The following is an 11,069-nucleotide window of genomic DNA, read 5'->3' on the forward strand; positions in this document are numbered from 1 at the left end:
CTGACATCCAACCCAACCCAAAGCCTGTGGTCGGTCACACAGTGGTCTGAAACCTGGTTTCAAGTCTGCACTTAGATGATAATGTTAATTAATACCCACAAGCCTTTGTGGCAATCAGTGTTCACGGCCAGTAGGTTTAACCTGATTTCTACTGGTTTTGGTGGGACTGAGTGATGTCTCAGCAGTGAAGCCAGCACAGCTTGGCCCTAGAACATTACTCAGGGCTGGATCCAAAGCCTGGGGAAGCCAAACCTTTGGATTGATTGCACTGTAAAGCTTGAGTTGACATTTACAAGCCTCTCAAAGCCCACAGCCACATTTCCCACTCCCTACATTGCCACTTCTTATACCATTCAGTAGGAAAACCATAATAAAGCAACCATTCATTTCAGACAGAACTGGCCAATAGTGACAGCAGAGAAACCAGACTCCAGAAAATAACCAGACAGAATGAACCTGGGTAAGATCCTTAAAAATTATCTTTAATTGATGCCAAGTATGAACAGATGAATGAGTACAGAAGCAGGTAAAACTGCATAGATGAAAACTATGCATTTCAAATCGTTCAAGAACTCATAACATCAGATGTTTTAAAAATGGTAAGTCAAACAATTTCACTACTTGGAAGTAAAATGAGCTGTAATGTGACAATGAAGTACATACTTGACCCAAAGTATAAGCGACTGGTAAATGGTGGAAATAAGTACAGCTGTGTCAGCTTAAATGGGTTGTTGCCCTGATGGTGCACTTTCATATGGAGACTATTCAGTTTATATATTTCACATTGGCAATATCTGATCTTTAAAGTCAGAGGTATGTCTGAGAGGCCATTTACAGTTCTATTGACAGCTGTTATTTATTCATTTCAAACCGACATACTGCAAAAAAAACCAATGTTTTACATGTAAAGGAAAAGGGAAAAAAGATTTCATCATAGCAGGTTATAGGTAAGGGTTTGCTGAATTTAGTCATAAAAATATCATTTTTACTTTTGTACAAAAGTAAAATATACATTTGATCCCAATTACATTATAGAAATGTCACTGAAACAATAACATGGATCAAAGACTGATGCACCTAAAGGAACTGAATGCAGCGTCTTCATTTTATTACAGAAACTAGAAATGGAAGATGTCTTTTTTTATGTATAACTTGTAGTGACATTTGCTAGAGCCTGTGAACAGGTGAAATATACAGAATTACATAGATATTAACAGAAACTTTGAGACAAATTTCAGTTAAGACCTCAGTTTCATTTTATTTCCTTTGAAAATATCAAAGCATGCTATGCCTTGACAGCATAAATTGTTGACCTCACCGGTGGCAAGTTCAGCTGTACTGAGTGAAACTGTAGAACACCCTGAAGTTTCTTTTTTTTTTTTTTTTTGCAGATACAAATACTGACACCTTTAAGAATACTTGATAAGCATTTCAGGAAAAAGAAATTCCCTACACCTGATTAAGTAAAGCCAGAACAACAGAAAACAGAAAAAGAAACTCAGCCTGAATTAAGTCCAACCAAAATTGAAGTGTAGGTCCCTGGTTAAAGCATCTCAGAAAAGGAGCCTGTTCCAGACTTGCAGGAGGCAGGTCTGGGACAAACTTGCCCTGCTGTGCAATTGCAAGGACAGCTTTCCAGTTCCATCCAGCTCTGCGGCTGCAGAGGCTAAATCACACCTTGGAGCTGACTCTGCATCCCTGTGAGTCTGAAATTACTCTGAGGACCACTGTCATCAGGCTGCTGGAAGCCTACAGGATCAGACCATTCCTGGAAAAGCTGCAGTACCTCCCTCTTCTTCAGGTTAGGGGAAAAGATTAATGCAGAATGGCACCCCTCAAGCAACAGTTATCAAGGTAGTATTTGGAAAGGAATACTTTCTCTCCATGTATTGCATATGTATGCAGAAGATTTTGTTCTAAAATACAACTTTCCACCTTTTTCTAATAAATTTCAGATGTTCCTGACCTAGCGTTTGTTGTGTTTTGTTTAATAAACGCACATGTAAGAAACTGCACTGTTCAAGTGTGGACTACGGAAAAGTGAAACTCGCCATCAGTTCCTTAAAATCAGCAGGTTTTGATGTTACACTTGGGCTTCAGCTCTCTCATCATAGAAACTGACTTGCTGTACTTCTGCCTAAGGAAAACAATCATCCCTTAGTAAAGAAAAAACCCTGCCAATAAAAGTTGCTACTGCTCCTGTTGCCGATTTGGGCCACTGCAGCCTACAGTGAATGATACACGGCTGATTTGCTAACAAGGGTCTGATCTCTGAAATCTCTGCAGGGGTAAAAACCACTGCTGCAAGCAAGAGGACTTTGGCTGAATTTTGTCCTGTCTCCAGTGCTTCGTTGTGTCTTTCAAGTGCTTGTCCGCGTGACCAACAGTACGTCAGGCGAAGCGCGTGTGCAGTTTTGTAAAGTGGAAATTAATTCCTTGGGCCACGATCATTTTCAGCTTCCCCAAAGGCAGCAGGGTGGATTATCCTCATAAAGGTGTAAACCAGGAACAAAGGAAGGGATCAAGTGTTAGTTTTCGCCTCAGTAAGCCAGGCTGTGAATCTGCAGCACTCGTGTACCAAGAGTTCTGCTGCACGTGGGCACGCTCTGCCCAGCCACCCCCTGCACAGTGGGGTCAGTTCCAGTACATGTAATGATTACTACAGGCTTATCTGTCTGAATGGACTTGTGAGGCAGATGAGGTAAACTGCATTAAGCCCCATTGTGTTCGGAATTAAAGCAGCCTTAATTCAATTCAGGTTACTTCCCTTTCCAAAAGAATGACTCCAAATCAGATTAAGGCTGCTTTAATACTGCAACAGAATGTCCATGCTGGGCTTTAAAGCAGTTTAACAAATCTACTTTAAATGCACACCTTTCATTAATTCGGATTAGCTTTCCTGAAGTCCCCGGTGGAGATAAGGCTTAGGAGACCCCATGCAGGGAATCTGCATGGGTTTGCTGGGATGCTGTGAACTCACAGCCTGGCTTACTGCACCCTAACTTCCTCATGAAGGTGACTACATCCAGTTCATGGCCTGTGCTGGAGCTGCCACACAGAGGGTTTGGCAGTCTGGCAGCAACCTCTCAGTTCTGTGAAGGAACGGGGTACGGAGTCCCTCATTTTCACTCTCCCCCTTGCTGCTCTGCCTCTCCCTAGTGCTCTTGAGATAAGTATGGTAGGACCAGATGGGGAATTCTGGCAGGGATACCAGCCTATGGGATTCCTGCCCGCTGCCTCTCCGCTTCATTCCTGCCTCTGCACTGCAGTGCACTGCTGCCTTGCCCTTGCCAGGTAAATTCCATCACCCCTTTCCCTGAGTGGACGAAGGAAAAGCTGCACAGGACCAGCTACATAGCACAGAGGGGCACAGAGCAGTGGGTGGTAAAGAGGGCTTGGGGAATGACTCCTTCTGCTGGAAAATCTGCCTTCCCCTCATCAAACTAAAGACTGCCATATCCACTGGGTTCCCTGTCCAGCATAACAGGGGCATCATTTCCAGGAGGTTCCTACCAAATTAATTCCCTTGACTCTTTCAGAGAAGCACTAAACTGGCCATCAGCTCATTTCCAGTCCTCTTCCAGTTACATAAAAAACCCCTTAGAGTCCACATGTGGCAAAAAGAAACATAAGGGCCAAAAGAAAAAAAAAGAAAAGAGATATAAAAAGAAAAGAAATAAAGAAATAAAAAAAGGATGCTTGCTGATAAGAACAGGCAGTTTGTTAAGTGCACCTTCAGGCCCACAAAGACATTTCAGCACTCCTGTGTAAAGGGAGTAAGAGCTTTGTTTTCGTTGTTTATTTTTTTTGTGTCAAACTTGTCGAAAACGCATGCCTATGCTACATGAGGTTAATTCCTGTACTCCATATGGATTGAGATCCTTTGCAGTGAGCTATAAATGGACAAAGCAACATTCAGGCTCCCCAAACCACGAGTCCTAATGATCTGTCCCGGTCTCCTGACAAAGCATCGCTGCATGCAGCACTTTTCTCTGTGCATACGCAGAATGATCATCACTCTGCACATTAAATTAAGGTGTGCACACCCAGCTGGGGCAGAAGTTACCCCAGTGAGGCCTCATCTCCCAAGTGCATCCTTCTGATCATCGGTCCCATAGCACTGAATTGATTATTGCTGTTTAGTTTAATCAGATGGTGGTTTTATAAGCTGAGTGCAGCATTCAAGTCCATTTTGACATCAGAAGTCCTATCCTAGGATTCAAGAGTTTGGGAAGATCAGGACCACTGGAATTTAACAGGGAGAGAGGTGTACAGCGGGCAAGGGTATGAGCAGGGGACAGGAAAGAAGCTTTACAACATCTACCTAGAGGATGTAATGCCCTGTTTTATCTGATGCTTTGCACTTCTTGCAGGAGTTAAGAGCTCCCTCAGTTCTTGATCTTTCTCATCACTAAGATTCACAGAAGTCACACAGTTAGAAATAAAGTCAAGTCTTTCTGGAAACCTGGCAGGTCAAGCTTGTGCGTAACTGCAGAGTTAGGATTGGTTTTTAACTGTAAGTGCCTCAATTTGATTTTATTTTATATATACATGTGTCTGCATACGTATGTGACACACACAGGAGCAGACAGACATATATATATTTATAAACATATATACATATATCAGAAAGATAGGGGAGGAAAGGATCTGTACAGTGTGGAAGGAGGCGTGTTCAACAGCAGTTGGCCACATGCTAAGTGCAGAATGAAGATCCTCAACTTTGTCCGTTTGAAATATTAAGATTAGTGCCTATGTTAGTTCAGATCAAAGGTTATTATCTTCCAGGGCCTAGCAGTCAAGGCTGGCATGTTGCAGAGGACACCTTCTCCTAGCATTGCTTTCCTCACCAGGAAATGATGGAAATAGAGTAAGATCAGGGACCAGAAAGAAGAATATGGCTCAAATGCTGTGATGGGATCTAAGATCTGAAAGGGGATGGAGGAGACAGGGATGGGAAGGCCCTGCAAAGCCTTTCCCATCTACCTGCTGGGGAATCTAAGGGAAAGAAGAGCATAGTCCTTCAGTCTGGTTGCCTGACTGGGCGATGCCAGAGCCCATGTTCCTCCTGCCTTGCAGGGACAAGCTGCCAAAAAGCCACCTCAGGGAAAGGAAGGGCAGGTACAGTGACAGCAGCGATGTCTCTATGAACAGCCTGGAGAAACCTGAAGCCTTGCATGAACACAACTATGAGTTATTTGGCAGAAGCAAATACTGAGCCCTGCAGCATCCGACTGGCTGGGGAAGGAAAGTATCCCATGGGCACTGATGGTCTCTGCCTGCCTCTTCTGCATTCCTCTCACTCACACTTGATCCTTCTATCCCTAAACCCTTCCGTGCTGTGCCAGGAGACAGCACAGGACACCCCTGACAGTGGACTGACTCCTTGCCCTTTCCCTTGGTGTCTCTGATCCACTCAGTTCCTGGAGGCACTTTCAGCAATTTGGGGGGTGTAAGATAAAGGCACTGCGCAACTCTCTCCATCAATCTGCTGAGTCTCTTCAGTGAGTTTTGCGGGGGTACAAAGAAGTCTCAACTGATGACTGCAAAAGAAACCAGCTGCTGCAATTTGGATGCATATAATAGATAAGTTTCATTTACATTCTGAGAATGCACCAAAAAGCATGCATCTGCACCTTTCATCTATAGAGGATACGAGGTTTTTAAGTGTTGCTATATATAACTTGACTTCTTAATTTTCCATATAGCTTTCCCTTTAAGGGATGGGATACGTTCCTTTCTGACAATGCCTGGACAAAAGCCAACACATTTCCCTGAGCAATGCAGGAAAACAATCAGGTTTCTCTAATCAGTTCATTCAAGCCCTCAGTCTATCAAGCTCATTTTTTTTATTTTTATTGTTACCATTATTGTTGTTATTATTATCATCATTATTATTATTATCATTGAATTCATGCACTAATTAATTCAAGTTACACTTTAATCAAATAGGCCATAATGCTGAATATTTGAACATGCTTTGATCTCCAAAAGTTATTGTTCCCATTTGACTAACATACGCACTTAAATACAGTACTTTAAATTACTAGTCAACGATTTAATAAATTAAGGAGTGCACTTCTGGTGAATGCAAATCAAAAAGAAAAAGAAAAGAAATGAAAAAAGAGAGGAGAAAGGACCTATTTTTCGAAGATTCAGTTCAAACGAAAGCTTATCCGCTATTGTCTGAGGTAACGTTTCAAGCATGCGATCATAAAATAAATAGTATCAAATTCAAACATGCTTATATTAAACTCCATTGTGCTATCTTGCAACAGAGGGGCTTAAAGTTTTGTATCCAGTTCCGAATGGGGAGGGCAAGAAAAGTGTGTTTCTATCATCTGCATGTGAGAGAACTTAGCAGCATTGCAGATGTTTTGTCTTCAGTTTTTTTTGTTATTCTCCTTTTAGGATATTTCTTCTACGGACAGCAAAAGAGACCAGGCTTAAGTAGGTTTTTTAATAAGGTGCTGTGTGGATCTGTAGTTTGGAAGGATGGAATCTTTCACAGAGGGGGCGGAAGGAAAATTTGCACTCCTTCATAAACACCACGGCAAACGCTCGCCGCAGGTTTTGGCTGATCTTTTTGTACTATTATTATCTGATGCACTTTCTTGCAACTGTGCAGTTTTGCAGAATATTTTTACTGGAATCCATGCATATGCTTAATAGCTCTAAAAACTGTCTTGCTTAGTTTAAGATAACTTTATCAAAAAAAAAAAACAAAAACAAGAGGAGATGGGAGAGGAAAAGTTTAGGTCTAGCGTCATAATGGCTTAAAACTAAACTAGTTCGAATGGTTATCGTTTACCAGGTGGAAAATGCTTTTCTGAAAATAAACAAAATTTTATCTTTCATGGATCCTGGAAGCTTCTTTATCGCAGAGCAAAGATTCGCAATGCAACAATGCATTTACGAGGTAAATAAAGCATTCAAAGACTATCAGTAAAGCATCTACAAAGTGTGACTGTGTCACTAAAGTCTTCAAGCTGTGAGTGGGGATTTTGTTTTGTTTTGTTTTTGTTTACACATCAGTCAGCAGCTTGTTTTTATTAACGCAGTTTTGGTTGGCTACAGTGCAGTTGCCAGTTCTGAGATTAGCCTCTCTAAAATTGTCTATGCTATTATTCATATCCTCTTCGATTTCCATGTACTCAGATTTGCTGATTGTGGAGGAGCTGCGGCGACTGAGATCACTGTCAGATGCTAAATTAGGGGAGCTAACGTGAAGTAACTGAGCCTGTTCTTCCCCTTCTGTTTCTCGGTGGTAGAAGTAGTTGAAGTTGGACACGATGACAGGTACAGGCAGGGCAATTGTCAGCACACCAGCGATGGCACACAAGGAGCCTACGATTTTGCCTCCAATTGTCACAGGGTACATGTCACCATAGCCCACAGTGGTCATGGATACCACCGCCCACCAGAAAGCATCAGGGATACTTGTGAAATGAGACTCAGGTTCTTCAGCCTCAGCAAAATATACTGCACTAGAGAACAAAATCACCCCAATGAAGAGGAAGAAGATTAGTAAACCTAGCTCTCTCATGCTTGCTTTGAGGGTCTGTCCCAAAATCTGGAGGCCCTTAGAGTGCCGGGAGAGTTTGAAGATTCGAAAGACTCTTACCAGTCTGATGACTCTCAGGATGGCCAAGGAGGTGGCCTGCTCTCCCTTCTGAGTCCCCTCCCGCTCGGCCATCTCAGTGCCCAGGGTGATGAAGTAAGGGATGATGGCCACAATGTCAATGAAGTTCATTATGTTCTTGAAGAAATCAGTCTTGCTAGGGCAAGCAAAGAAGCGCACCACCAGCTCAAATGAGAACCAGATGATGCACAGGGTCTCCACAACAAAGAAGGGATCTGTGAAGATGTTGGATTTGTAGACCTGGGTAGTGTTGTCAGTGCGGTGCACTGTGTACTCCTTGTCCTCTTTCAGCTCAGGTAATGTCTCTAGGCAGAAGATCACGATGGAGATGAGGATCACCATGACAGAGACTATTGCAATAACCCTTGCTGGCCCAGAGCTCTCTGGGTACTCAAAGAGGAGCCACACTTGGCGCTGGTACTCCCCCTCCGGCAAGGGTCTCTCCTCATCTTTGATGAATCCTTCATCTTCCCGGAACTTCTCCATGGCCTCTTCACCCAGCTCATAAAATTTGATCTCCTCAGAGAACATGTCCAGGGGGACATTGACGGGCCGGCGCAGCCGCCCCCCGGACTGGTAGTAGTAGAGGATGGCGTCGAAGCTGGGCCGGTTGCGGTCGAAGAAGTACTCGTTGCGCAAGGGGTCAAAGTAGCGCATGCGCTTCTTGGGGTTGCCCAGCAGCGTGTTGGGGAACTGGGCTAAAGTCTTCAGCTGCGTCTCGAAGCGCAGTCCCGCAATGTTTATCACCACGCGCTCACAGCACTCGTGGTCGTCGTGGGCAGTGGGCTGGTAGCTATCCTGGGGGTGGCCAGGTAGCGCAGAAGTCTCGTCCATGTTCTCTCCAGCCATCACGGTCATGGTGGTACACAGGAAAGGGGACCAAGGGGCAGGGGAGAAGTGAGGGAAAGGGAGGAGGAGGAGGAGGATGGAGGAGCACAGAGAGACCCAGGGCGGTTCAGGGGCGGGGGGTTGAGGTGGGACGGGGAGCTTGAGGAAGGGGTAGATGAGGAGCCTAAAGGATGGAAATACCCAAAAGGGGAAAAGAGAGGCGGGATGAAGGGAGAGGCATCAGGGATGATGGGAGGGTGAAGAAAGAGGGAAGAAGTACCTTTAGGGGGGGCAGAGGGCAGGTAAGGTGAGGGGTCCTGTCCCCCAAACCGGGAGGCTGAAGGTCTATGGAGTGCACCCCCAGGCTGGGGCTCCCCTCCCCAGCCGTCTCCTTTAGCCTTTAACTCGATCCGTCCACTTTTCTCGCCGGCTCGACCATCGCCGCAGCTGCTGCCATGAAGCTACCACACACACACACACACATGCACGCACATACACATAAAATAAATAAATAAATACAGAAATAAATATATAAATCACGGGCTGGCTGGGAGGCGAGTCCTTGCAATGCCAACTCAGCAAATTTCCATCACCTGCCTCTTCTTTCCCCCCCCTCCCCCACCACTGCCCTGGTCCTCTCCTCTTTTGCGCTGGGGAGGGAGGGAGGGATGGAAATACTCTGCTTTGAAGGCATAAAGCTCACTTGCAGGATGGAGGCTGCCAGGGAGGAGAGAAACAGAATAAACCAGCCCCCAAGCCCCTCCACACACACACACACACACACACACACACACACACACACACACACTCTCAGGCGCAATGGATTGGCTTTCACACCAGCAGAAACATCCCGTTCTGCCCACTACGGCAGCACGTGCGGAGTTCTACGCGTTCCTACACATCCCCGGACATACACCAGGGCCTCCAAGGCAGATGGTGCCCCGAACTCATCGGGAGGGCTTCCCAGGCAACTTCAGAGGGGTCAGCTCCTGCAAGGAGTCTCCCGAGCACCGCACTCCCCGCTGTGGAGACTTAGCTGAGCACTGACAACTTCATCACACCAACTGGGGGGGGGAGTGGATTACGAGAGGGAGAGCAAAGCATCTCCTCTCCTGCTTTGCAGCAGCTAAACGTAACTGAGAGAGAGACAAGGGGAGGGGAGGTCGACATCCCAGACCCAAACCGTCCAAAATCGAGTGTAACAGCGGCGGGGAGAAGGGGCTTTTCCTTACCTGCTCCGGGTGAGACGCGCCGCTTAGGAGTAGGAGCCAGTGCCGGAATGCGTCAAGTCGCCTTGCAGCAGCATCCAGAAAACCAAACCAAAACAAAAACCGCAGCGGCAAACTTAACCCTCCTCCTCCTCCTCTTGCGCCCCTCTTTATAACACAGCGATCGCTTTACAGGGCTGCCTGCGAGACACTGAAATATTCATACACTGTCTTAGGCTGCACCAAGGGCGAGTGGGTTTAATTAGTTTCTGCTGAGAACCGCAGTGGGGGGTGGGGGGTGTGTGTGGAAAAGAGTGCAAAGTACCTTTTCCAAAAGGCTTGAGTTAGTCAATAAAATCAAGGAGTCCTAGATAGCTGCTGGCTCTCCAGCTCTCTTCCTTTAGGACAGCTGGAAAAGGAGCCGGGCGCTGGGCAGCGGCGGCGGGGGAGATGTCAGAGCGCCGCAGCCCTGCAGCCGCATCCCCGGAGTCGGTCTTGGCTCGTCCCGGCAGCAGCAGCGGCGGAGGCAGGAGGAGGCAGGAGCTGGACGCGTGTGGCAGGAGCGAGAGCGCTGCTGAATGCATAAGAGCGAGGAGCAAACTCGAGCCATTTCTTGACGCTGCAGTATCAGCAGAAACCTGAGAGCTGTTTGGTGCAGCTCGGGGAGCGGGAGGGCGGGGGAGCCGGGGGCCGGGGCCTCCGGAGGAGGGAGGGATGCGCGCTGCCCCCGGGCCGGCCGCCCCCGCACGCTGCGCGCCGCGCCCCCGACGCAATGCGGGCGGCCCCGGGATGGGGCTGCGGGATGGGATGCGGGAGCCAGCGGGATCCCGGGCAGCCGGCACGGGAGGCGCGGGCAGCCCGCACAGGTGCGCCGAGCAGCCGCTTCCCGACGCGCCGAGGGACGGCGGGACAGCGCTGCGTCCCCCGCAGGTCCCCCCGCAGCACCTGCGGCGGAGCGCGGCCGCACATCCCGCACGGAGCGCGGCTGCGGACCCCAGGGCGGCGGCTGCGCCCGCAGTGCCCGGAGCCCCCCTGGCCCCGGCCCCCGGCCCGCCTCGGTACTGAACGGGGCTGCGCATCCGGAGCCTCCTGGACACACTGGTGGAGGCTAAATCCCGAGCGGAGTGGCTGGAATTGAGAGGGTTAATCGTCGGGCAGGGAAATCGCCCTTTCATGCTGCTTTATGCCACCGAATTCGTTTAATTGATGAATCACATAACTTCGAGATGGAAAAGACCCATTATGTCATCAGCTTGCCTCCCCTGCCAGCGCAGGATTGTTCCCCACAGTCTGTGATCACTTACATTATATAAAAGCCTGCTGCTCACTTTGTCGGAGCGGGAACGGTGATCAAATACAACCCGTGCCTGTGTAATTTGAGGCACTCCGGA

The 11,069-nt window shown here is 47.4% G+C and overlaps 1 protein-coding gene across 2 annotated transcripts; it reads right to left on the reverse strand.

Annotated features, from left to right (window-relative positions):
* Positions 1 to 461: 461 nt before the first annotated feature.
* Positions 462 to 10,390, reverse strand: KCNA1 (potassium voltage-gated channel subfamily A member 1). 2 transcript variants are annotated; one of them, XM_032106750.1, is made up of 3 exons: positions 10,004 to 10,390; positions 9,703 to 9,889; positions 462 to 8,654 (listed from the first exon to the last, which is right to left on the reverse strand). In XM_032106750.1, the coding sequence occupies exon 3, from the start codon at positions 8,498 to 8,500 to the stop codon at positions 7,025 to 7,027; it is 1,476 nt and encodes a 491-aa protein (XP_031962641.1). In that variant the 5' UTR covers positions 8,501 to 8,654; positions 9,703 to 9,889; positions 10,004 to 10,390; the 3' UTR covers positions 462 to 7,024. The 2 variants fall into 2 exon arrangements, with proteins under 2 accessions (XP_031962641.1, XP_031962640.1); XM_032106749.1 differs by having other exon boundaries at positions 9,703 to 10,390.
* Between the last annotated feature and the right edge of the window lie 679 nt (positions 10,391 to 11,069).

The sequence above is a fragment of the Corvus moneduloides genome, chromosome 4 (genome assembly GCF_009650955.1).
Source record: "Corvus moneduloides isolate bCorMon1 chromosome 4, bCorMon1.pri, whole genome shotgun sequence".
In the NCBI taxonomy this organism is placed as follows: Eukaryota; Metazoa; Chordata; class Aves; order Passeriformes; family Corvidae; genus Corvus; species Corvus moneduloides.

Excerpts from the sequence above, each read along its gene's own strand:
- KCNA1 (XM_032106750.1), bottom strand. The coding sequence starts at position 8,500 with ATGACCGTGATGGCTGGAGAGAACATGGACGAGACTTCTGCGCTACCT.